Raw genomic sequence first — 26,909 nt, forward strand, 5'->3', positions numbered from 1 at the left:
TTTTGAATTAATATAGACTAGACATTGTGGCATCACTACTCTATGTTCTTTTCCATAAAAAATAAGAATATTTATACATTTTGTTAAGGTTGCTATATATACTTGTCAAGTCACATTACATGTTGCTACACACCTAAAAGATAGAGTAGTTATTGTCAAATTATGAAAATTTTAAACTAATGATACTGTGTTCACATGTTTGTTAATCTATTACTATGGACTTTTCGTGGCTCGCGTGGGATTATGAAATTATAACTTCAATAATAGTATATTGCTTAATACTAGCGTTGGATATGGTAAATATTAATTTTTTCTACATTAGAAATACGTTCATAATATCCTCCCCCCCCCCCCCCCCCCCCCCTCTAAATCCGCAGATTATGTATGCATAGATTCATCAATTTACCTGCCAGTTTTTAGTTACATTTGCCTTTAGCTATTTCAGACTATATATAGTATATAGTCAAGGGGTGGATCGAGACCTATAATTTTTTCTACATTAGAAATACGTTCATAATATCCATGCCTTTAGCTATTTCAGACTATATATAGATTATAGTATATAGTCAAGGGGTGGATGGAGACCTATTTTTTCTACATTAGAACTACGTTCATAATATCCCTCCCCCCCCCTCCTCTAAATCCGCAGATTATGTATGCATGGATTCATCAATTTACATGCCAGCTTTTAGTTACATTTGCCTTTAGCTATTTCAGACTATATATAGATATATATAGTCAAGGGGTGGATCGAGACCTATAATTTTTACCTGTTTAACTAATCTGATGTATACGTGGGAACCGAGCCTAAAGCAACGTTTTGACAACATATTACGAAATTGAACAAATTATTGGTCCTACGTAATTTGTCCTGACAATGAGAATAAGAGATTCTCGATACTATATATATATATATATATATATATATATATATGGTTCAATAAATAATTCCTTCACATGTGATGTTTTCTTCTTCTTTTTCATCTTCTTATAATTTTTTGGGGGTAAAATTCTACTATATAAAAGTGAAAATATAATTATTTATATATTCTTCTAAATAATTATATCTGCACTTTAATATATATATATATATATATATAGTATGTATCTAAGCATATTTCTCAAACTTTTAGATTTTTTTTTTTTTGAAAATTTATACTTTTAGTAACATCGTATTATTTTCAATAAAATTCAACAATTGTTTCGTTGCTATATAGTATATGTGTAGCTAGCCAGCTATAATCTAAAATAGGTTCAAACGGAAACCCAATTGATACAATTTAATTTTTGATAGCCACCACGAATAATTTTACTATTAATATATTTTGGGTGTATTTTCTCTTCTCTTTTTGGGGTCAAAGTGCATGGGTGCAATTTCTCGATTCGTAGTACGTTCGATGGGAATTTAGTCTAACGTGAACGTGCGATCTAGTTAACGTTCACTAAAACCACAATTATACGTTTCGTTTAAACATCGGTCTTATACAAAGTTGTACATAATTGTTTGCATATTTTTTAATAGCACAAACCATGTTCGGTTTGCAGCTCACTAATCAGTAAAACGAAGTGTTTCTGCGTCTAAAGAGTTTTGGCAGATCTTGAATGAAGAAACAAAGGGTATGAATGTAGTGCAGAGTAAATGCAGTACAAATGCAGGAAAAATTAATATGCAGATTGATCTGCACTTTATTTCCAATCAACATTAAAAATGCAGAAGAAATTATAATATTAAAAAATTAAGAAAACTGCATGCAAGAGAATTCATGTGATAAAAAACTGATCTGCAAGCAATTGGAATAAGTGGGCTGGTCGAACACAGGAGCCCAATGAAGTGTTGTCTTTCATTTTTTATCACATGTATAACAGAACATGTATGTAAATAAGAATTAGACAACAGTAAATTGAACCCGTATTTTTCGGCAAAACAACGACTTTGTCCTCTTCATTCTCGTCATCTTGTGTCAATTATTATGGTCATTATTGGTTCTTTTGTAAATTTAAGGCGATGCAAGCACGCGTGGTAATCATTTTAGTATTCATATTTCGCAGTAATTATGAAAGTCTATCGACTTTGAGTTTTTTTTTCTTGATTCACGATTTAACAAGTGGCTCAAAAAGTAGTGTGCCAATTAGTATTTACTCCAATTTAACCAGTCCCTCGTGCATGCACCTCGAAGATGTTTGATTAAAAATAGTAAACACACTTTTAAAATAACTTCTTAGATTGGCATCATAACTTCTTAGATTAAATACATAGGGAGTCTTTTTTTTTAATCAAATACATAGGGAGTTAAGTATCTCAATTCATGATCTGCAACATTTGGAAGATACGTAATTAGAGATTACCTTTTTCGAAAGAATTATGTCAAGAATAAAACAGTCAAGTAATCTGAAAATCACTTCTGAAGATGAAATAGTACTGTATACATTCTAGTTTCGTTCTTGATCGTTAATTAAGCGCCTGCTAATTTCCTAGGTATGGTAAATCCTGAATACCGTGGTCCGTGTCCAATGGATGATGATAGCTATAATGAAAAAGCTGCCTTAGTGTGGAACCGGTAGAATGCCAGGCTACTTAGCCAGCCAATCAACCGGAGAGGAGCATATATAAGAGATCAAAAGGACCCTACACTTGTCCCTCACTACCTGAAACTACAATGTGATGTGACTCGTCTCTGAATCTTGTCGTGCTTCGAGCCAAACACCGCACGTATGGTCTACTTCAGTGCGTGTCGACCCTTTTGAAACAAAAACGGATAAAGCTCCTTCTCTGGTAAGCCGGCAGATTCTGTTTCTCTTGAACCCAAAAGTAAACAAGAATATGTATTATAATTTAGTAATAAAAGGGAAAAACTATGAATACATATAACATATTAGCTCATTATACGTGTTTACACGAAGCCCACAAGTTTGGCTTTTCCACTAATGAATGATCCGAGCCATGCCGTTTGTTTTTGTTTGATAGTATATTATTAGGTTTTTGTTTTCTTTCTGTTGGCTGCTTAAGGGTTAACGTAATTTGCTAATTCACCACTAGTTTTATGAATTGTTAATTGCTAAGATCATGTTATTAGTTTCGATTTTCGAGGTAGTGTTAGTACTAATTACTTTATTTGACATTTTGTATTCATCTTAAACTAGGTTCGCTCATCCCGGATTCTAGGTTTTGATTAATTATTCAATACGTGTACTAGTTTTATGATATTTGATCTGGTTCATTACAACTTTGGTTCTAATGTCAGATATTGTACTACTAGTCAGCACTTTACATTATAAATATTCATTTATCTTAAATTACATATAATGTAGAGCTTGATGTCACTATTGACTTATAAATTTGAAACTAGTTCATTCAACAAAGCCTCCTTAATTAGATTTTTTATTTATTTGGTGAGTCCACAAAAAATTAGAGTTTATGGGGAATAACATACGCCATTGCAAACCCCTTATTTTACATGGCAGGTTAACAAAACCATTCATCAAAAATAGAATTGGGTCGAGAAAAACTCGGACATTTGTTTTCTTTTTGACAAAGTCTCACAATTTCTTTCTAAATATTGACTAAAAAATCTAAGGTTCATTTTTCCCTCTCTCTTAGAAAACCAGGTCAACATAGCCTAGCCATAGAAAAAAAAAAGAGGAGACAAACTACGAACCAAAAAAAATCAAGTACTGACAGAAGACGAACCCACCAACCACGTCTATTGACAATAATACATCGATTTGAGAAGAGACAAGAACAACATTTCTTTCATCTCTTCTGGAAATTTTAGCCTATAGTTTGATCATAATGCCATTGTGTGCAAAGTTATTGATTCAAGAAGAGGGCATGCAACAAAACAAGCTTTCCTGAGGTTGGTTTAGCTGACTGTTCCTCGACGGGGTTTTGGTTCTCTCTAGCAGCGAAAGGATGGCAGAAAATCAGGCAGAGAAAAGGTCGCGTCGTGGGTTGTTAGGTTTCGTGTTTGGTAGACGTGGCTTGTGGTCCAAGAAATGTACTGCGGACAATGGTAATAAAACCCCAATGCGTAGCAGCAACGCCTCCGCACCTTGCACCTCTAATATTCAGTTCACCAAATCTCCTGGTAACGAACTAAACTCCAAAAAGCTTCAAGAATATAAAGTTTCACCTGAACCGATCCAGAACCAGAACCAGACCCAAATACAAAGACCTATTTCAAAACCCTTATCGAATCAATACCCTAATAATAATCCAGGACCGGTCCAACAACAAGCGAGGAAGGTGGTGCCTAGGGAATCTATCGGTTTATCAGGTGAGCTTGAGAGTATGATCATGGACAATCAGAAAGCCAAAGGGATGATGTTTGGTAATCTTGGGAACTTGAAGCAGCCAGGAACAACAGCGGTTGGGAATCAAACCACTGTTCAAAACAGTGGATACGGTAGGAAGACAATGGAAGGTGAAAGGCAAACACCGGTTAGGCCAATATCGGTTTCAAATAACCAGGACCAGTCAGGGTCTTTGTGTAGGGCGATATCCACTCGAATGGATCCTGAAACGTTAAAGATAATGGGGAATGAAGATTACAAGAACGGGAACTTCGTAGAGGCTTTAGCATTGTATGATGCTGCTATAGCAATCGATCCGAAAAAGGCTGCTTATCGTAGCAACAAAAGCGCGGCATTGACAGCACTGGGGAGAATCCTTGAAGCAGTGTTTGAGTGTAGGGAAGCAATCAGAATGGAGCCTCATTACCATAGAGCTCATCACCGGTTAGCTAACTTGTACCTCAGGTAATCTCAGTAAAATCCCTACCTTATAATGCAAGTAAAGGTAACTCTATCAATAATAAACTTGAAAACCAATAATAGGTTAGGAGAGGTGGAGAATTCAATATATCATATCAAACGTTCGGGTCCAGAAGCAGACCAAGAAGACATTTTGAAGGCCAAAACGGTACAGATGCATCTCAACAAATGCACAGAAGCCAAAAGATTGCGAGATTGGAACAATCTGATTAAAGAAACGAAAAACACCATAGCTTCAGGGGCTGATGCAGCTACTCAAGTATATGCATTGCAAGCAGAAGCGTTTTTAAAGAGTTACAGACATCAAGAGGCCGATGATGCTTTGTCTAGATGTCCAGTTTTTGATGTGGAAATGAATACTAAATATTATGGACCGATCGGTTATGCCGGTTTCTTGGTCGTATGGGCTCAAGTTCACATGTCTTTGGGCAGGTTTGTTCTCTCTGAATGTTTAGATTATATCATGGTTTAACTGGTTTGTGTCAACGTTTTTTCTTCTCTTTTTTTTTTTTTGTCAAAATCAGATTTGGAGAAGCGGTTGAGGCGATTCAACTAGCAGCCAAGCTGGACAGGAACAACCGGGAAGTAAGTATGGTTCTCCGGCGTGTACAGGCCGTTACTGCAGCGCGGTCCAAAGGCAACGACTTCTTCAAAACGGGAAGATTTCAAGAAGCTAGCGCAGCTTATGGGGAAGGACTAGACCACGACTCAAGAAACTCAGTCTTGCTATGTAACCGAGCAGCTTGTCTATTCAAAATGGGCCAGTTTGATAGAGCCATAGGAGATTCCACGGCAGCACTCAGCGTCCGTCCAGCCTACGCCAAAGCTAGGCTGAGAAGAGCAGACTGTAACGCTAAGGTAGTATGTGTAAATAGTTTTAAAAATAAAATGTGTTGAGTTGTAACATTAATGGTAACGTTTTGTTGTGGTTGCAGCTTGGGAACTGGGAGTTAGCGGTTGGAGACTACGAGATATTGAGAAAAGAGACACCGGAAGACGACCAAGTGATCAGAGGATTGATGGAGGCTCAGAACCATCTCGTGAAACGCCGTGGACATGAGAATCTTTAACCAAACACAAACCGTTACATTTGCGTTTTATAATAATCTAGAACAAAGATTTTAAACTTTACTAAAATGTTTATAGTCCAAGTAGATGGAGATCACATGTAAGACTTTATAAAATGAACTCTTCTTATATATATGCAAAGGCAAAATAGTTATGTTTTTAATAAGACAAATATTATCTTTACATATAAGAGACAACTAGTAGAAGTACAAGAAGAACAGAGCTTAACAATCTCATGGAAGAGAAAAGAAATAATAAACCCGGGTTCGAAACTCAGTACTTGTCAAATTTCGAGTTATTTTTATTAATGAAGTGTGGGTGAAAAGACTTTTTACATGCTCGTCATCAATCTCAAAGAATTATTGATCCCTCCATGGATCTAGCTAGACTCGATCCTATATACAAAAGCTAATCGAACAAAATTTAAACTATCTATACAATTTTTTTTCTGTTGTAACTTTCCATTCCAGTATCAAACTCCACTGCCACGTCACTATTTTGTAGTGAGTATCCTCGCTCCGTGAAAACATGTGCCGCTAGTATCATCAGCCGGATTGGATTGGGTCGCCGGACTGGATTGGTTGGCCGAACTGGATCGGGCGAAAGGAGGGGGCGCCATTGCATGTTACTACGGCTTGAACTACCTCGGCTCCTTCTTGAAGATCATAACTGATCCTTGTTTAATCCACGCCACAGTCAGTTTCATCTTCTTTCTACTGACTCTGGACTTTCTTTACGACTTCGAAGAAGTGATCGAGCTTTGCGAAGCGCCTGGTACGGGCTCATGATAAACGAGAATCAGAAAAGGATCAGGCATTTCTTTGTGCACTCGACTTGTGTGTTTCTGTGCGTATTCAAGTCTTTTCTTCGATTAAACATGCAGTTTTTTCTCTCAAAAATTGAGAATAAACCAGAAGATCGACTTCCGTTGATTGTCAATCAGGCCACCCAATCCAGTCAGGCGATCCAATCCGGTCAGGCGACCCAATTAAATCCGCCGAGCCAATCCAGTCAGGCGACCCAATCCAATCCGGCGACCCAATCCAGTTCGGCCAGCCAATCCAGTCCGGCGACCAAATCCAATCCAGCGGATGTTACTAGCAGCACATGTTTTCACGAGCGGGATGCTCACTACCAAATATTGACGTGACGTGGAGCTTGATATTGGAATGGAAAGTTACAACAGCAAAAAAAAAAAAAAGTGTATAGATAGTTGAAATTTTGTTCGATTAGCTTTTGTACATAAGATCGAGTCTAGCTAGATCCATGGAGGGATCGATATATCTTTGAAGTTGATGACGAGCATGTAAAAAGTTTTTTCACCCACACTTCATTAATGGAAAAAACACGAAATTTGACAAATACCGACGTTTGAACCCGGGTTTATTACTTCTAATAAATTTTAGGGAAAGGCCGGTTACTGTGCTCCTCAGCTTCACGACCTGGAACCATCCCAGTTTATCCACTTGTAACGCTCACTCGAGTCCCTTGTAATGTTTCTTCTGGTACCATTTACTTAGTTATAATCTTCTTAAATGGAGTCAAAGTGGTGATATATAATGTATGTTTGTTTGCATTTAAAGCTCAATGTTGAAGACATTGTTGCCTGAGGTGCCTACAACAGAGCCAGTGCGTGAAGAAGACGAGATATTGGATCTCCCTGATGTGCAGCGATGGCTCTCTGAGCTTCTTCATTTGGAAATCCTCATCGCTCTTATACGACAACTTATTCAGCGCTTCTTCTTACTCAAAGGTGATCCTATGTATGACTCTAACGGATATAGAGAAAGGGATTTCATTTTGGTGATTTCTCTCTATACATACATCTCCTAGATGCATAGAAAGTGTTTGTGAAAATGCCTCAGAGATTGTTGATTTTCAAATTGTACTGCATTCCCATTTAATACATCAGAGAGCCTCAGAGATTTGCAAGACTTTAAAATGAACTCTTCTTATATTATATATATGCAAAGGAAAAATAGTTATGTTTTTTTTTATAAGACAAATCTTTATCTCTACATATAAGAGACGACTAGTAGAAGTACAAGAATAGAAGAGCTTAATAATCTCATGGAAGAGAAACAGCATGATGCTGATGATGTTTTGGAAGGAGTTTTACCAGCAATTGCTGGTGAAACCGCATGGGTTCTACTTTGCTGCTCCTCTGTTGGCAATGGATTTGGTGATGAAGTGCTTCCTGGTGAAGCCTCCTGTGGTGGCGCTATCTTATCCTCTTGACCTGCAAAAAAAAAAAAGACAGGATAATTTAGATTGGATCCTGTAGAGGTCTTAATCAGTACTAATGTTCTGTTTATAATCCAAATTTTACATTTGGAAGCTGACCAGCCAAGCTTCATGTTCTCTCTGTCGAAGACTATTCGATACCCTGCCATGTAGTTCTCTACAGAAAAAAATAGTAGAAAGATGAAAGTCTTTTTCAGGGATACATTGGTCTGAAGATGTGTGTGAGAGAAAGTGAACAAGGTTATATATAACATACGTCCTATCACTCCTCCAGTGCCTTCTTCACTAGCACTGATAGGCAAACAAAACTGGACAAGCCCCTGAAAAAAAAAAGGTTTCAACCAAGTCTAAATTCGTTGTTTCACTTTCAAGCATGAATGATAAATGTTTATTACATGGAAATGATCTAACCTCACTTCGCTGGAGTACAAACAAAGGTTTGTGGATCACGAATGTGTTGTTGGACGAGAACTTGAGCTTGATCGCTGGTACCTTTGGCTCAAAACTAATCCATCAAAACAAAAAGAAAACATTATAAACATAAAACCAAGCAGTTAGATTAATTCTCTATGTTGTTTACCTAGTTTCATAGCAGTACTCCCAAGGGCCACCTTCGATCTTCTTAACAGTAGCGTTTATATGACTATCAATCTCAAGTGCTACTTCTCTGTATATTTCTTCCGGCAGAAACGTAAATGACTGTCCACTGTCGATAAGTGTTGTGAAACTCGACTGCTTTAGACACGAATTGCCAACACAACAAACCTCCACACCCACAAAGTAAGCCACACTGTAAAACCAAAAATCAACATTACTAATTTACTATAACTAAAACCTGTCTTAAACTTAGTTCATTCATTTTGTCATTACAATTCATTCTTGTACGGAAGGAAACGTGTTGACTGCTGCGTCGACGGTCCCACGTCACCGAAGTAAATCCTCCCCGAGTCCTCCTCATCAAAGCACATGGAGAAAGAGTTACGCATGAGCCCCGCTTTAGCAAGAAAACTCGGAACCGAGATCTCTCCAGGTCCTAAACCCATCACACCATCCGGAGCAATCCCCTTCAAGAACTCACCACTCTGCTTCTCACCACATCTACAACATCAAAAGACACAAGTAAACATCACACACACAGAATAAAAATAGTACTCAAAAAGTAAAAAAAAAAAGCTCACCCTACAACAACTCGGGCCTTGACAGAGGAAGAAGCATTGGCACTATACGCAAGATGCAAGACGTCCTCAACAAGCAGTCCGGAGCTGGAGGTGTTCTCACTAGCGTAGGTAACGGTATAAGGACATTGCTCCTTTGGACTCTCACAGGCTGGAGCTGACTCGCAAAGCTTATGGCTGCAGGGGAACACCTTGCTGGTGGTTGAAGCTGAGGGATCGAACTCGTTCAGATCTTTAGTAGCCTGCAGAAGAATATATGTGGCGAGGAAGAAGAAGAAGAAGCATCTGCCAATCAATCAACTTGGAAAAATAAGCCCACTAACTAACTAACTAACTCTGTACACCTAAGCATCGTACTTAATCATTACATCTCTAACGTACCAAGCTGCTGTAGTAAGCGGAAGATAGAGGAGCACACTGCACACAGTTGCAAGGAATCCAAAGAAGGTCACTTCCAGAATCCAACGCCACAAGAAAGGACACACTCGGTGTCCCAATGTCGATCCACGTGTAATGCAGCCTGAGTCAGAAAAACCATTAAAAAAAATCAAAACTTTAGAAACATTGTAAATCAAAATAAAAAAAAAAAGATTTTAACTTTTATTTTTATTTTACCATCCGAAGTAGTTTCCCGGAGAAATAGTTTTGCTTCCTTCTGATGGAACAAGGGATTGAAACTTGGCGCCGAGATTCATCCTCTGTCTTCTTGAATCGATGCTCGTGAGTAAGCGGTAATACTCGAAGCTCCGCTTCTCCGGGAACGATCCGGGAGACTTAATCGACGCTCTGCCTTCGTCGGAGAAGCGGTGGATCAGCCTTGAGGAGAAGAGAGAGGCTAGGCTCTTCTCCGAGACTAGAGAGAGTATGAATAAGAGTATAAAAGCAGATCGTGACGCCATTTAGGGTTTTTTCTGAAACAAGAGCTAAGCTTTGAGATTACACAAGAGCCAACAATGGCTGTAGAATCGGGTTGTTTAGTTGAATAGATGCATACACAGAGATATTTGTTGGTCGGGAGCTGTGACTGACTGTGAAAGAGAGAGAGAGAGAGAGAGAGACAAAGGAGAAGCTTAACGGGAAGAAAGCATAGTTGTCAAATGACATAATTACCCCTAGCTATGTGTGTGTACTTTACACGTGTACTCAATCATTTGTCCGGTTTACGGTTTTACAGCAACCATGGTTTGACAGCAACTCGGGAAGAAAGCTGTTAGCGAAATGACGTAATTACCCTTACCGGCTTGCCCTACACGTGTTCTCAATCATTCAACCGGTTTGGCTTCAATGAAATTACGGTTAATATTAATTCCCCTGAGCAATCGATTGCGAACATTGGTTTGGTTTACTGTCTTTTAGAAGCCCTAATCAACATATAAATCTTACAAAGCCGATTCAAAACCCATCACTTGTCGGAAAAATCGCCGGAAGATATGGGTTACGGTAAGCATAGGCGATCTAGAGGTGGCAATTCGAATCCAGGACAAACCAGTAGAATTGAGAATCTCGGAAGGTATGATAAAGCTTCTCTCTTTTGATCCTTTAGCGTCGTGGTTTACTCTCTGGTCGGCTGATAACTGTTTCGTTGATCTTGCAGGGAAGATGAGTCGCTTCCTCATGATCCAGGTACTGAAAGATTGAATTTTTTCGAACGGTGGAGTATCGTTGTTAGTGTTCTTTATTTTTGTGATTTTTTATTCCTTTAGGATCTGAGGATGAAGCAGTAGTTCCAAATGTTCAGTTGGCAATGTGGGTATGCATGTTTTCCTTTGATTTTTTAAGACGAAAAAGTTTGTAATCCAAATTCAATTCGAGTTGTTTCAGATTGTCTTTTTGTTGTTGTTGTTAGGACTTTGGTCAGTGTGATGCAAAGAGGTGCACTGGTCGTAAGCTAGCTAGATTCAACTTGTTAAAAGTAAGTATATCATGGAAACTGATCAAACATGTATATGTATTATATGTCATCTTCTTGTCTAATTGTTTTGAATATTCGATCTTCATTGGTTTTGTAGGAACTACGTGTGAACACCGGCTTCGGAGGTGTTGTTTTAAGGTATCTAACTAACCTATGAACACATTCTCAACACTATGTTTATTGAAAGAAAAAATAATAATAATAATCTGTGTTGTATGTGTTTTGACAGTCCAGTAGGTAGACAATGTGTTTCCAAGGAAGACTATGCTTTGATTAAAAGTAGAGGATTAGCTGTAGTTGATTGTTCGTGGGCACGCTTAACTGATGTCCCCTTTGCTAAGCTGCGTTGCACCGCTCCTCGTCTCTGTAAGAAGTTACAATCAGTTCTCCTGAAAATATATCATAGCTTAATCTATAAATTAAAAATCGTTTTTCGGTCATGGTTGCAGTACCATGGTTAGTAGCAGCTAACCCAGTGAATTATGGAAGGCCTTGTGAGCTTTCTTGTGTGGAGGCTTTATCTGCAGCTTTAATTCTGTGGTAAGTCAAAAACTCTCTCATCTCATGGATTGTGGTCATATATTATTTGGTTTTTCTGAGTATGTCTTGCACTGTGTATGTTATCAATCAGTGGGGAGGAGGAGACTGCAAATCTTTTGCTGGGGAAATTCAAATGGGGTCATGCCTTTTTGTCTCTTAACAAGTAACAAACCAAAACAAGCAACACAGATTTTGTTTTTGTTTCTTCACTCTTTTAACATCATTTGTTTGATTAAATAGCATTTGGATTATGCAGGGATATTCTGAAGGAATACTCGAAATGCGAGAATAGTGCCGAGATCATATCAGTGCAAAATTCTTGGCTTACTCAGCAAACTCAGATCTCAAAACAACCAGCTCCCCTCAAAGAACGTTAGTCACATGTTTCTTTATTTCTCTGTTATTATTACATACCATCATATGATTGAATTTCATCATGAATGAGTTCTTGCTTTTGTTTGTTTTTTGTGTGTAGATGTTAGGAAAGAAGGTGATGAATCTGAGGATGATGATGATGATGATGATGGCCTCCCTCCTCTTGAGAGGAACATGAACCATGTCATATCGGAAGACAGTGAAGAAGAAGATGAGGAGGAGGAAGAGGAAGATGATGGTCTCCCTCCTCTAGAGAGGAACATGAACCATGTCAAGTTGGAAGACGGTGAGGAAGATGATGACAACAGCGAGTGAAGAAGACAGTGAGGGATTAGTCTTACGCCTGGAGCAGTGTTGTTGAGTCTTGTGGAGTATAATACCATGTATTATTATGTTTCTTTTTCTATTAATAAAAACAAATATTAATATTTTCAATATCAACATTTTTATCAGGTCGAACAAAATGAAAATCTGGAAATTGAAAGAAAAAAAACACTAGACAACGAGGTTTTTTTTTTCCTCCTTTTGTTGATATATATCAGTTAAATTTCATTAGAGGTCTTTGTTTGTGTTTGGTAACCTCAAGTGGAGGTGTGGCTGAGAAGATAGCATCAGCATATCAGTTGGTTGTTGCTGAAAACTCAAATGAAGAGTCTGAGATGAAGAAATGCAAGTCTGCTGTTAAACGGATCATGATGTTGAAGAAGCCTGCTCTACTGGTAACAATCTGTTTAATACTCATTACCAAACCACCTTTGCTTCATTGAATTCATATGTTTATGTCTCTCCAGCTAAAGACAACCCGGAAAGAAAATCAGTGGCGAAAGAATTGGAAGAGCAAGAGTCTTGTTTGAGACAGTGTATTGAGAAACTTAAATCTGTTCAGCACAGTTCCGGTTTAAGACACTAATGCTTTTGTCCCTTCTTACAACTCCCAGACACTCGTCACACAAGGTCAGTACCATGTGATCGCTAATCCAGCAGCACCACAATTCCTAAAACCGCCGGTAATGAACAATCCTTATGGCTTTGGTAACATTCCGTTAATGCCACCTGGACTTCCGCCACATATGATAGGTAATCAACAGCCTCAAAATACTCAGTCGAACTCAGCTCAACAAGGTCCAGCTCTCCAGCCACCTGGAATGATCTATTACGGAGCTCCACACCGTGTTCCTCTGGTTGTACAATCCTTTTCTTGATAGTCTTTTTAACCTACCCAGCTCTTTTTCATTAAAGCCGTCTCCTGGAGAAAAATCTCTGAACCAAAGAGGCATCTGGTACCGCAGTTAAGGCGTCTTTGGCGAATGTTTCTGAAGGAATTTGGTTTCATCCACTTGGAAAAAGAAGGTTCTATATGCGAGCATCCTGTTAGTACGTGATGCAACACGTTCAGACCAAAATCATGAAAGATTATATCAACTTAAACATAATTAATTAGACTTGTACTCATTAGACTCATTACAAGAAATATTATGTTTTTAGAGTATTTTTCTAAATACAACATGTAGTCATTTTGTAAATTATATAACTGGTTAAGTGTTTTGTCTATTGGGTCACTGTTGCCGCCACTAGCGTAGTTATTTGACATAGATATTGAATGGACTTATGATTAAGACCCCGTTTGTCCTCTTGATACCCAAGAATATTATTCGTCACATGTTTCTCAGTTTTAGAGTTATCGACTTATTTTCCCTCGAATGCATCAGTCGTATATCTTACAAAAGTATAAATTTACAGATCGATTACACATATCGTCAAACAAATTTGTAGAAGAAGAAAAAGAACAGCATATATATAGTTAAGCAGAAAAGAAGCCGTTAGAGACGGCAAGAGCAAACTGAGATTTGGCTTCAAGTTTCCTCTTCAAACTCTCCATCCTCTTTTCCTGATCACTCCCAAACATCTTCACCCTCGCCGGAAAATCATTCCACCCTCCGATCTCCGCCGAGTTTGATGCTTTCTCCGACGTTAGCTTCAGCCTCCGCTCGTATTCCTCCACCACTAGTAGTGCTATGTCAGCCATTGAATCAATCTCTCTATTGGTTATCTTCCAATCTTTATGACAAAACATACATTCAACACGTAAGCTATTTATATTGCTTTAACGTGCGGTTTCGGATAAGGATCATCCCATTATTTTATTTATATTTATTTATTCCAGTGGAAAATGTTTGATTATTTGTTATTCTTATCGTAATTGATTTCTATTGGCTTTTGGTAGTTTCTGGAAAAGGTTGGCGACGGTCGGTTTATTGATACCATGTGCACCGATCGATGTGAGTCAGTAAGTGTAATAATAGTATTTACCATCAAACCTTTTTGCAAGTGAAAGCTAGATCACTATGTATAGTACCAGATCAGTACATTGTTAGATACATTGGAGAGGCATATAAAACAAAATATATATACATACAGAAACCGGTTCCTCCGCAAAAGGAAAAAAAAAAAGAAGTAAATTGTTCAGAATAGAAAGAAACAAAGGTTCAGCCTTATTCACTGCCGTTTTATATAGCTATACATATAGAAACTAAAACTTTAGTTAAAAAATTATTACAAAAATAAATATTCCGCTGCCGGACTTCGAATTCAGAATATTCACCTCTCTCGAGAGGATTTAGCCAGTGTGCTACAGCGGATCTTGTGATAATCTATTCACTGACGTTTTATATAGCTATACATATAGAAATTAGAACGTTAGTTAAAAAATTATTACAAAAATAAATATTCTGCAGCCAGACTTCGAACCCGGAATATTCACCTCCTTCGAGAGGACTTAGCTAGTGTGCTACAGCGGATCTTGTGATAATTTATTCACTTACGTTTTATATAGTTATACATATAGAAACTAGAACGTTAGTTAAAAAATTATTACAAAAATAAATATTCTGCTGCCGGGCTTCGAACCCGGAATACTCACCTCTCTCAAGAGGACTTAGCCAGTGTGCTACAGCGGATCTTGTGATAATCTATTATAAGTTTAATAAATATAATGTAAATTCGTCTTTTAGAAGAATAAAAGGTATATAAAGAAAACTTCTTTTTATAGTTCGTTGAATTTTGAAATCAGTCTTCTCCACCGCTTTTTAGTTTACAAATGTATAATATGTTTTTATTCTGAAAAAATAAATATAGAATTATGTAATATGTTTATCATTTTATGATTCATGATGGCTTTTGACTGGAAAGTATTGCGAATGGTGGTAAATAAAACAGAGCAGAATTTGTTTTACTCTTAAACAAAAGAAATTATCGCATCTTTAGCAGAGAACTTTAGCATCAAAAGCTTTTGCAAGTGAAAGCTAGAGCGTTGTGATCAGAAGTAGTATACCAGACCAGGACATTGTGAGATACATTGGAGGGATTGAATTACTTGACTGTGTCTGAATAGTAAAGAAAAGAGATAAAACCGGTTCGTGCGCAAAAGAAAAAAAAAATAGTTAGAAACTTAGAAAATAGCACACCAGTGGCAGGTGAACCGAATATTTGTCAAAACAAATAAAGTTTTGTCGGTGCATATAATACGTATCCTGATCTTATTTTAGTCATCATTACAATTGATGAGTCATTAGTGGATCGCGTTAGCCAAACAAAAAAAAAGTGTAAAGCTGTGAAGTATTTAAAATCATTTCAAACCCGAAATCCATTGGGCCTGATATCATTGATGGGTTTATGATAAAAGCCCAATAGTTGAAAGAGAGAAATAGCTCCCTTTCCCTGGATCCACCAGGGCCACACTCTATAGTCCACGACAATCCTAATAGTACGGTTTCCGATAATTGATCTTTTAATTCAACTAAAACTGCCATTATACACACACAAAGAACTGATGATGAGCAGAAGACGGCCCCGTCTGTAAAAGTTCTGGATACAAATATTTCATTTTATTTTTGAAGATAATCAATAGGGGATGAGAAGGAAGAAAACAAAAGTAATAGAAGATAAAAAAAATGTAGTCAAAGGAACCAAAAGGAAAGAGAGGAAAAAGCAAGGTAATCTTAAAATGATGATAGTTCCCATTTGTCTTAGGAGAATGTCGCAAAGACATCCTCAACTTTCTTCTTTGCGTTCTTTCTTTGGTTCCAACAAAAAAAAAATCCTTCTGATTTGTATGTATGATATATCATCTGATCCAAACTCTAGTAAGAATGTAAAATAGATACGTTATACGTTGATTAATTTATCTAACTGGGGATGAGACTCTTAGGAATATAGCTTCAATACATAAACAACAATATACTCAATAGCTAGCAACACTTATTTTTTAAGTGTCACTATATTTCATAAGAGCACTTGAGAATAATTCCACAAATAGGCAAACGCACAAGCAAAGAGTTTGTGCGTTATGTCTCATTAATTCATCTTTCTTCGAAATTCTTTGTTTTCATTGTATTCGAATATAATACATTAACATATCGTTCTTTTTGTTGAAATTATAGCAATATCATGTAATACGTCGACAGTATGTTAAAAGAAAATTCACAAATCAATCATTCAACGGATAAAACCTCTTAAGTGGAACGAGTGGATACGTCCACTATCACGTGAATGGTATCACTTTAACACATGACATGTATACTATTGGTACGAATGTCTGTAACACACGAGTTTATAAAATATTATATTACTTTTGTTTACTGGTGTTTTGTGTTCGGAGAGCATATTGGAAAGTAAACCTCACATCATGATGTATGAGGACATACTCAATCATATGATGTCAGGCAAACAATGCAATACGTGAACATGATTTATAAAACGTATGAAATCTTATGCACCAAATCACATATTGTGATTAGAATTAAAAGCAAAGAGGCAAGTGGCCAGAAGAAGTTGGGTCACACAAATGTCTCCTATGCGACTTGAAGAGCCAATCTTTTCTAAATCATATATATTGTAATATTCTTTGTCAGCTGATTCCTTCGCAAAATGAAGTTCGTTTTTTTTTCAGTATATAATATTATGAAATACGAACAAGACGAATATGTGATTTTTTTTAAAAAAGTTGTGGCATTTTTTTAATAATAATACATCAATGTTTTTGTTCGAGCTACAAGCCATTAATTTCCTTCTGTGAGCATAAACAAAATATCATGCCTTAAAAAAATTAAAAGAAATACTAAAGGAACTACATTACACAAGCATTGCTTGGCAGAGCTAAAACCTTCAAATATTACATGATTGATCGAAATAAATGATTATGAACATATAATCACTTATCTTTTGGTCTAAATATTAGTGGTACTTTTGTTTGGATGGTGTTTTATAAATTCCAAAAACAACAAAAGACTATGAAGTAAATAGAATAAAAATGTAAAAAAAATCCAATATTGTAGTAAGTATATTCGGTTGTTTGCTAATTGCGTAAAGACAAAAGTCACCGAAGAACCAACCAAACAAAAAGAGACGAACATTTTAAAAATTCTGTCTAAATGTCTCTCTCTTTTTAAGTTGTCGTCTTCTCGCATATGATTCTTCTTCTTCTTCCTCGAGATGACAAGACTAGAGAAAGAGATTCTATCAGACCGATCATAACTGCTGTTTTTCTGGGCTTTTCCGTCAGGTTTCGTCGCTGAAAGTGAAAAAACTCCATTGCTTTTGGTTTCATTTCATGGTTTCCGCGGGAAAAGTTCGCCTTCCCTTTTGACGCAAAAGACGAGAAGAAGGTTCGACCGTTAAACCTCTAAATGATTTTTTTCTCCTTTGCCTAGGGTTTATTGCAAAACTCTAACTGTTTCGTATCTATGTGATATTTTTGCTTGTGTATCTCTCTTCTTCTCCGAGCTACCTTTGATCTAAATATTGACTTTTATGTGCAAGAAACAAAGTGTTAAATCAAATCAGTGAGAGAGAGAGTAATGGAACTTCTTTTATTTTCCTTATGGGGAGGTGTTGAAGATGGTCCACCATTAGGTAGCTAAAAGAAAGAGTTACAGTGAGATCCAATGACTGACACTGACACTATAGTTTGGTATTGAATTTTTTCTTCATTATACTGTACCTTTTTAAAAAACACTAGTAAGAACAGGGTCTTTCTGGTGTATAGCATTAGTCCGATGTAGAGCTTGTGGTAACAAGTAGGAGAGGTAGCGTTGACTATTTGGGTGATGGTAAATGACTTAAAGCCACAGCCTCCCTTTTTCTTTTTATTTTTATTGTCATTTCTTTATATGTATCTTCGTTGCAGTTCTTGATTTTGATCTTGAGTTTTTTTTTTTTGATTAATGAAGTTTTGTATGTATCTATTGTTTTTTTGCCAGTTGAGGAAACATGAACACAACAACTTCCACACATTTTGTTCCACCGACAAGGTTTGAAATCTACGACCCACTCAACCAAATAGGTACTATGTGGGAAGAAAGCTTCAAGAACAATGGAGGAGGCTTCTATACTCCCAACTCTATCATCATCCCCACGAACCAAAAACCATACAGCTTGGTAACACTTTTCATATTTGTTTTAAGTTCTCTCGTTTATTTTAATTCAGAAACTAACGGTTGCCTTTGTTTTCAGAGTGAAGATGGAACAGAAGGAACTCCTCACAAGTTTGACCAAGAGGCTTCCACATCTAGACATCCTGATAAGGTCAGTTTTTATAATAGCTCATCGTAACTTCTTTGGTGCTCTTTGTGAATTTATAATCTTTATATCTCCACAGACACAGAGACGGCTTGCACAGAATCGTGAGGCAGCTAAGAAAAGTCGTCTTCGCAAGAAAGTATGATACTTTTATGTTCCATTAATTGCAGCAACTCATGAAGTAGTTATGTTTTTGTTTTGTTAAAACTGAGTTTTGGAGTCTTGTCTTGTCAGGCTTATGTTCAGCAGCTAGAGACAAGCCGGTTGAAGCTAATTCACTTAGAGCAAGAACTTGATCGTGCTAGACAGCAGGTTTGTTATCTTTATTTTTCTTCCGAAAGTATCTTGTGGATATAATGATGTATGATCATATATAATGTTGCAGGGTTTCTATGCGAGTAACCGTGTAGATACTAATGCCCTTAGTTTCTCAGATAACATGTGCTCAGGTTTGAATCATTTCACCTTTTTTGATAGAATCATTTCAAGTTTCAAAATTTATTTGTTTTTTTTGTTGATGTTAGGTATAGTTGCATTTGAGATGGAGTATGGACACTGGGTGGAAGAACAGAACAGGCAGATAAGCGAGCTAAGAACTGTTTTAAACGGACAAGTCAGCGATATTGAGCTTCGTTTGCTAGTTGACAATGCCATGAAACATTACTTTCAACTCTTCCGAATGAAGTCAGCCGCTGCAAAACTAGATGTCTTCTACATCATGTCGGGAATGTGGAAAACTTCAGCAGAGCGGTTTTTCTTGTGGATAGGTGGGTTTAGACCCTCAGAGCTTCTCAAGGTACTCAGAAAAAATCTCAAGTTAAATGGCTTTTTTCGACAATGGTTTTGGATATATATAGATTCTTTTTTTGGTTCTGGTTAGGTTTTGTTACCGCATTTTGATCCTATGATGGATCAACAAGTTTTGGATGTATGTAACTTGAGGCAATCATGTCAACAAGCGGAAGATGCTGTATCTCAAGGTATGGAGAAACTGCAACATACGTTAGCAGAGAGTGTAGCAGCTGGGGAACTCGGTGAAGGAAGTTATGTTCCTCAAATAACTTCTGCTATGGAGAGATTGGAGGCTTTGGTCAGCTTTGTTAATCAGGTAAGGAAGAAATATTTAATACTAATGAGAGATTATTAGGACTAAGAACTGTTGTTGTTTTTTTGTTGTAGGCTGATCATTTGAGACATGAGACATTGCAACAGATGCATCGGATCTTAACCACAAGACAAGCGGCTAGAGGATTGTTAGCATTAGGTGAATATTTTCAACGGCTTAGAGCTTTAAGCTCGAGTTGGGAAACTCGGCAACGTGAACCAACTTAAGCAAAGAGATTAAATTTCAAGAACAAGAACATAAGCTTGTGTCTGATGATAGTATAATAATTATTCTTCTCTTGCGGCTTTGAGGAAAGTTATAAATATGATCAGCAACGTAAAGCTTGTGGCTTTAGAAACCCAAGCTGTAAACATGTATGATTTGCTTGTTGTATATTATATGTTATAGTGTGATGTTTATAATAATTACGGAATCATATAATCACACAAATAGGAGGAAAGAAAAATTGATCAGAAGATATATGTTGAATGGCCGCATAGGATCTTTAATTTATATTACTTTAGTGGACAATATAAGAGAAAGTAGAAAGTTGCTAAAAAAAGAAGTAAAAGAAAAGGAAGTAGATCAGAAGATAAAAGACAAATTTTCTCTAAGAAACTCAATTATCTGGACAATTCTTTGGATGCTTTTCTTTGAGTTTGAACAAAAGCTTGAAGCCTCACAACACGAGGCAAGTCATTGAACACTTGCCATACTTGAAATTGAATGTGTTCTTATTGTTGTTCCACTTTACACATACTCATAAGATGATCCATACCTAATGTGTGTTTTTCAAAGTATATACAGTTTTATCAAGTTTTATGTGCTAGTACAATCATAGTACATCATTATGTATGTTATATGTTTCCCTACATATATGAAACTTAGTTGGTATCTAAATATTGTATGGTCATGAGATAAGGGTTTTTAGGACAAGATTTCAAGAAATGGTCACATGAATGAGTAGTTGAATTAACTGAAAAATGTGAGCATTAAAAAGACAAGGCAAACGACTTACAATCTCTTATAATCTCCATCATCTTATAACGAAAATAAATCAAATAAATACAACATAAATTAATCTTATATTCTATTGTTTCATTCTCACTTTAATTACTTTTGAGATATTATTCTTTTCTCAGATTTTTCTAATGTTTCTTTTTATAATTAGTAAAATATCATTTTGAGTATCTTTCAGTGAAATTGCTCTAAGAAGCTAATCAAGATACAATAAGTTCAAATATCAACTAAACTAATTACATATTTCATCCACTAAAATGATCCAAATGATCCATTGTATCAAGAGTTGTTAGGATCAAAAGTTTCCCCTCGTGATGTGCTACTATAGTTTTAACAATCTTGGCACTTTTTGGAGATCTTCAACGAACTCCAACTCGTTCACGCCTCTCTCAGTTTCATCCAACTCGTTCACGCCTCCCTTAGTTTCATGTTCTTCCTCTTATTGAGGTGGTTGATAATTACATGTTTGATGGGTACATGATAATGATGAATGATCATAAGATTGCAAAACTATTCACTCAATGCATACCACTTGCGTGATTCTTTGCGTTCTGAAGATATTTCTCAGGTCAAATCCCAGGTTTTTTCACAGAATGATCGAAGGTGAAAAAGAATCAACAAGATCAGCTTCCGACGACCAATACCGCTACTTTCAATCCTCACCAAGCAGGTTCAGTGGTCTAAGGGACTTGGATGAGGGGGTGATGGGGTGGGATGGGGAGGAGAATAAAAATTGACGATTGAACGATTTTAAACTTATATCTTTAAAAATGTTTTACAGAAAAATATAATTTTTTTATTTTTGTGCAATAATTCAAAACATCATATATTATGAAACATGGAGAATATAATTCTTAGAATTGTTTCGAAATTTGTAAATACCATTTTATGAACAGTGGCTTTTGTTAATAAAAACTTTCACTTTATGATAACCAGAATAAACCGGAGTATTTCTAAGTTTGTTTTACCATAAACTTTGTTTATTTAAATATATTTGTGTCTTTAACCACTTCAAGCGTAATAATCATTATATTTTGGAATTTCAAATCCATGGTTAGATAGAGATAGAGACCTTATTAATCGCCAAGCAGCAAAATTGGTAACAAAGAGTTCTGCCTAGAAATCTCAAAGTGTGGTAGCCTCCATGAATTCAGTTGATGAGTAGAAAGAGTCCATGGTAAAGTATAAAACAAAACCATAAAAAAATGTGGTGTTGGTGTGTTTTGTGCATAGGTTAAAAGCCTTAGTAGCAATACCAAAGGTGTAGCCAGTATACATAGTACATCCCTTCTTAATGTTTATATGGATCCTAACAAATCGAAACATGAGAAGGAGTTGCTTCTAAAGGACTTGAAGTTAGAAGGGTTAACAGGGTAGACAGAAACTTGGGAAAAAGTTGATTCTAAGCCGATACACACTTCTCATGTCTACGGTTGGAGCACTTAAGACTGATAAAGTGGAGAACGGTCCTTCGCAGATTTATTCTCCACATAACTTGGACTAGAGCTTTGTCAGCCAAAACAGTAGACATCACTTCGTAGTTCGTAGTTAAGGAGATTAGATTGTTGGTGAGTGGATTTTAAACAAGAACATAAGCCTGGTGTTTTATATGGTAATAAGATGATGATGATTCTTTTCTTGTGGCTTTGAGGAATGTTGTAAATGTGATCAGCAACGTGAAGGTTGTTGCTTTGGAAACCAAGTTCTCTACAGTTGGTTTTTTATGTAATATTATATATAATCGCTTGTGATGATGTTTATAATAATTACCGTATCATATAATCACACAATAGGAGGAAAGAAAAAATGATTTAAATTTAAGAAAATCAATAAACCAAACCCAAACCCAAACTTTGTTCTGTCAGAATCAATGGGATCAGTTTTTCTTCTACCTTTACAAAGGGAGGGAAAAATAATCGACAAAATATAAAAATGTAAGAACACCTGAGGATCTGAATCATCTGATCAAACTACTAAAGAAACATAAAACCAGAAAAAATGGGATGATGGATGAAGACATATCCATGGAGATATACAAAAGAACAAAAAAAAAACAAATCTCAAGAAGATAATGAGCTAAGAAGATCAAGAACTTGTCTGATGTTAGGCCTTTCATTTACAGAAGCAATGCACTTGATTGCAATAGCAAGTGCATCCTCCATTGTCTTTGAGAATTCTTCCCCACCTGCAATGTCTCTGTCTATGCAATCCATTCTCCTACCTTCCTGATCACACAACCTCACCCAATCCGTCAGATCAACGGCTCCTGATTGGCCTGAGATTATGTCACCTGCGCTCCGTCTAGTCAGAAGCTCCATAAGAATCACCCCAAACGCATAGACATCGGATTTGAGCGTTGGAACTGGTTTTGAAGCTGATGCAAGTTCAGGAGCTGAGTAACCAAGTGCACTCATGTTTAGTATCTGTTCGGCTACACCAGATGAACTCATCAGACGGTGAATACAGTAATCGGTTATTCGCACTGTGTTCTCAGGACTTGTGAGGATTATGTTTGTTGGCTTTAAGTTCCCGTGTGGCATCGCCCTATCGTGAAGGTAAAGAAGACATTGCGCCACTTCAACCGCAACTTTTAGTCTTTGGATGAAAGACATTGGAGAATACCTCCGAGGAGTAGTCTCTGCAGAGAAAGGCGATTTACTTTTAGAGACAGTAAAGAAGTAAAAAGAGACTCTGATTAAAAAGAGCTCCTAACCGTATAGATGCATGGCCAAGCTTTCTCCTCCCATGTAATCAGAGAGAAGAAGCCTTTCTTGCTCTCTGGGACCCCAATAGTACGCTCTCAATGGGACGATGTTTGGATGTTTTAACGACCCGATTTTTTTAGCTTCCTTGGCAAAGTCTTTCTTATGTCTCACGAGTCCAACTCTCAACCACTTCACGGTCAACATATGCCCATTATCCAGAGTCGCTTTGTATAATGTCCCATGGCTGCTTCTACCTAGAACTTCTGCAGGAGCTCGTGATAACTCCTCTGCTGTGAGTTTTAACGAGACATCTAAAAAGAAGAGTTCTCCAGCCAGACGATCTGGTGAGTACACATCTAACATCACAGGCTGATCGCTAAAACGGGGTGAGGATAGAGGGGAGCCTCCTGAAGTAGACTTCCGTCCAGATGTGGCGGGGTAATCATCAAGGAGGTTAGGGATCGTAGTGGCTGAAGCTGCGGGTAAAGCCTGCTCAGTTATTTCAGGTTCGGATCCTGGTATCCCGGATAACGACCTTGAATTTGCGGTGAGCAAGTGGTCGTTTGAGAAGCTCAAGGATGACGACTGTTGTTCAGCGTTTGAGGTGAAGTTGAGGAAGGAGGGGCGAGAAGAGCGTCCAAACTTGGCGTCTCTAGTCGTGGCTTGGTTCCGCACATGAAAGTCCTTGAGCTGTGTTCGATGATAGACAAACAAAACAAAAAGAACCATAAGAGCTGCTCCAACTGAAGCAACAATGATAGCTATCTTTATGCTAAGCCTCGAATGATGATCATGTGCTTTCTGATGCACAGCCAGCACACCATTCGAAGAACCCAATGGAGTCCCACCAGGGAGTCTTAGCTTGGAGTTACCAGGGTAAAACGATGAATGCGGATAGCTTCTGAGGTTTTCCGGAATGGTCCCTGATAGGTCGTTGTAGGACACGTTGAACCTCGCCATTCCGGAAGGAAGCTTCTCAGGAATCTGACCCTTGAAATCATTGTTTGACAAGTCAAGAAACTCAAGGCTAGTAAGCTTGTTGAGTTCGCTTGGAAGTTCCCCGGACAGTTTATTATTAGCAACATTCAGCACTCTAATTCTCTCCATTGTACCTATATCTCCGGGTAACACACCCGTCAGAGAGTTAGTCGAGAGATCAAGCAACTCCATCTGAGGATCAGAACTTATAGCCATAAGCTCACTAGCACGCGAGCCACGAGAAGGAATCGGCCCTTCCAAGCTATTCATAGAAAGATTCAAACTTCTCAAGCTTGCAAAAGCGAAGAAGCTTTGCGGGATCGAGCCGCTGAACTTATTCGAACTGAGATCAATCACAGAGAACTGAGAAGCCCCTGAATCATCCATCAGAGAAGGTAAGCCACCGGAAACAGAGTTATTCCTGATGCTCAACACACTTAATCTTGAAAACGCAGAAGTGAAGTTCGGCAAGGCTCCTGACAAGCTGTTTGAGCTCAGATCAAGAAACTCTGGAGTAGCTTCCCACTTTCCAACAACAGACACATCTCCTGAGAAGGTGTTCCCACTCAGATCTATCACTAAGCAGCTTTTAAAACTCGATGGAAGATCACCAGACAAGCCGTTGGAGGAAAGATTCAACACAGTTAAAGTCGTCGAATTGATTTCACTAATTGATCCTGCACTTGAATTAAGAAATTACAGTCAAGAAATTATAAATTTCCCTAAAAAATCAAATCTTTTTTTTTTCAATTCACCTGTAAACCCATTTTGACTAAGATCAAGCTCCTGCAACGGAATCAAACTCTGCAGCAACTCTTCAGGCACCGTACCGAACAGCTCGTTACGCGCGAGCTTCAAGATCTTCAACCCAGGCTGCGATCCAAAACTCGGCAACTCGCCGTTAATCTGATTATTCTCCAGATCAACAACCTCGAGGCTCTTGAACGAACCAATCGACTCACCGCTGAAGAATCCTCCGTTCAACGCGTTGTGGCTCAGATTCAAGTGGCGGAGAGTGTTTGAGATGGCTGAAACGTTGGATAAAGCCGAGAAGCCGCCGTGGAAGCGGTTAGAGCTCAAGTCAACGAACTCAACGTTCTTCAGCTCGGCGAAAATCTCGCCAACGTCTCCCCAAATCTCGTTCCCGCGCAAATCGAGAGATCTCAGCTGCTGGAGGTTACGGAACCCGCCCGGGAACCCGCCCGCGAACTTGTTGGCGGACAAATTGAGGTAATTCAAGTTCCAGAGATCCGAGATCCGACCCGGGATGGGTCCGTAGAATCCGTTATCCGATAGATCTAATCTCTGGAGCGACGAGATGGCTCCGAGGGAAGGCACGACCCGGCCCGAGAAGTTGTTTCCGGATAGCGTGAGGTTGCGGAGAGATGTTAGACCGGTTAGCGTGCTGAATTTAAGTTCTCCGGATAAACCGAGCCGGTCGAGATTAATTGCGACGATTGAACCGGTTTCCGCGTCGCAGGAGATACCGGGCCAGTTCTCGGGGCAAGTGGAGGGGTCGGTGAGGCTGCTTGTAGCGGACCATGAGATGCGCTGGTTAGAGGTCTCGTCGCGGATGCCTTTGCGGAACTCGAGTAGAGATCGGAGCTCGGGCTCGGTCACGGCGTTGGCTCCGAGGAGGAGGAGAGAGATGAAGCAGAGAGCGAGAGTAGTGTGGAGAGGAGGACTCATTTAGCCCGGAGAGAATGTGAACGGAGGATGTGAACCTTATAGATTCATGACAGTGAGACGGAGATTTAGGGATTGGAACTCGAAACCCTAGATTCTGGAAAATTGGAAGAGGGAAGAAGAAAGAGAGAGAGTGTGTGTGTGTTGTGTGTTGGTGTGTGGAGAGAGAGAGTGTTCGAGGTTTTACTGTAACAGAATTTTTTATATTAATTTACTTTGTTATTTATTATGGTATGTCTTTCTTTTTTGTCAAAGCAATTAGTGATGAGATTACTTTACATTTTCTGTCAACTAAATTAATTAATAGTTTCATATTTTTATTTAAAAAATACCAATTATGAGTTTTGTCATTTGATTTTCTTCCTTAACTAGCTAACCAAAACACTAATTCATAACGTACTCAGTGGACTAGAATTACGATAAAGGTATACCAAATATGTTAATATCTTCAATATAAATTAGAAAAAGATATATATAGAAGAAAAAGAAGAAGTGGTGGAAGGAATATGATTAGTTTGCAGATAAGTAAAAAAAACAGACTGGAAAAGACAATGGCATGTCGTTGAGTCGTTGTGTCTTTTTTTCTTTTCTTGAGAAAATTCGCACCAACCCACCTTCTTCACATGATGCAATCGATACGTGACGGAGAAGTGCAACGCGGTAACACCGTCTGTGAAACGGGACGGGGAGACAAGAACGGGGTGTGTCATTCTGCGATTCTTATGAACCAACATGTCAAATTTTGTTTGCTATTT

General features: G+C 37.9%; 5 protein-coding genes across 8 annotated transcripts; 3 read left to right on the plus strand and 2 right to left on the minus strand.

Moving 5' to 3' along the window:
- Positions 1-1,185: 1,185 nt before the first annotated feature.
- Positions 1,186-7,829, plus strand: LOC111212024 (inactive TPR repeat-containing thioredoxin TTL3-like). Its single transcript, XM_048742453.1, has 5 exons — positions 1,186-4,755; positions 4,834-5,202; positions 5,295-5,628; positions 5,706-7,328; positions 7,422-7,829. The coding sequence occupies exons 1-4, from the start codon at positions 3,911-3,913 to the stop codon at positions 5,838-5,840; spliced, it is 1,683 nt and encodes a 560-aa protein (XP_048598410.1). The 5' UTR covers positions 1,186-3,910; the 3' UTR covers positions 5,841-7,328; positions 7,422-7,829.
- On the minus strand, positions 7,774-10,315 carry LOC106419022 (aspartic proteinase-like protein 1). Of its 2 annotated transcripts, none has more exons than XM_013859767.3 (9): positions 9,873-10,315; positions 9,639-9,777; positions 9,261-9,499; positions 8,953-9,180; positions 8,663-8,872; positions 8,494-8,587; positions 8,339-8,402; positions 8,182-8,239; positions 7,774-8,077 (listed from the first exon to the last, which is right to left on the minus strand). In XM_013859767.3, the coding sequence occupies exons 1-9, from the start codon at positions 10,154-10,156 to the stop codon at positions 8,065-8,067; spliced, it is 1,329 nt and encodes a 442-aa protein (XP_013715221.2). In that variant the 5' UTR covers positions 10,157-10,315; the 3' UTR covers positions 7,774-8,064. The 2 variants fall into 2 exon arrangements, with proteins under 2 accessions (XP_013715221.2, XP_013715220.2); XM_013859766.3 differs by having other exon boundaries at positions 8,168-8,239.
- A 245-nt stretch (positions 10,316-10,560) lies between these two features.
- Positions 10,561-12,519, plus strand: LOC106419468 (18S rRNA aminocarboxypropyltransferase-like). Its single transcript, XM_013860261.3, has 10 exons — positions 10,561-10,767; positions 10,852-10,880; positions 10,961-11,007; positions 11,104-11,169; positions 11,267-11,307; positions 11,399-11,535; positions 11,619-11,709; positions 11,801-11,872; positions 11,966-12,081; positions 12,185-12,519. Exons 1-10 carry the CDS (start codon positions 10,688-10,690, stop codon positions 12,397-12,399), a joined length of 894 nt encoding a protein of 297 aa, XP_013715715.2. The 5' UTR covers positions 10,561-10,687; the 3' UTR covers positions 12,400-12,519.
- Positions 12,520-17,090: 4,571 nt separating this feature from the next.
- On the plus strand, positions 17,091-22,870 carry LOC106419467 (transcription factor TGA4). 3 transcript variants are annotated; one of them, XM_013860258.3, is made up of 9 exons: positions 17,091-17,747; positions 18,342-18,519; positions 18,595-18,666; positions 18,740-18,799; positions 18,895-18,972; positions 19,046-19,109; positions 19,185-19,456; positions 19,541-19,768; positions 19,840-22,870. In XM_013860258.3, the coding sequence occupies exons 2-9, from the start codon at positions 18,352-18,354 to the stop codon at positions 19,990-19,992; spliced, it is 1,095 nt and encodes a 364-aa protein (XP_013715712.1). In that variant the 5' UTR covers positions 17,091-17,747; positions 18,342-18,351; the 3' UTR covers positions 19,993-22,870. The 3 variants fall into 3 exon arrangements, with proteins under 3 accessions (XP_013715712.1, XP_048598408.1, XP_048598409.1); XM_048742452.1 differs by lacking the exon at positions 17,091-17,747 and adding exons at positions 17,839-18,052; positions 18,128-18,191 and having other exon boundaries at positions 19,046-19,456; XM_048742451.1 differs by having other exon boundaries at positions 19,046-19,456.
- On the minus strand, positions 22,582-26,344 carry LOC106419429 (probable inactive receptor kinase At5g10020). The gene is made up of 3 exons (XM_013860212.3): positions 25,224-26,344; positions 23,499-25,145; positions 22,582-23,423 (listed from the first exon to the last, which is right to left on the minus strand). The coding sequence occupies exons 1-3, from the start codon at positions 26,155-26,157 to the stop codon at positions 22,846-22,848; spliced, it is 3,159 nt and encodes a 1,052-aa protein (XP_013715666.2). The 5' UTR covers positions 26,158-26,344; the 3' UTR covers positions 22,582-22,845.
- Between the last annotated feature and the right edge of the window lie 565 nt (positions 26,345-26,909).

Source organism: Brassica napus, chromosome A10 (genome assembly GCF_020379485.1).
Source record: "Brassica napus cultivar Da-Ae chromosome A10, Da-Ae, whole genome shotgun sequence".
Taxonomy (NCBI): Eukaryota; Viridiplantae; Streptophyta; class Magnoliopsida; order Brassicales; family Brassicaceae; genus Brassica; species Brassica napus.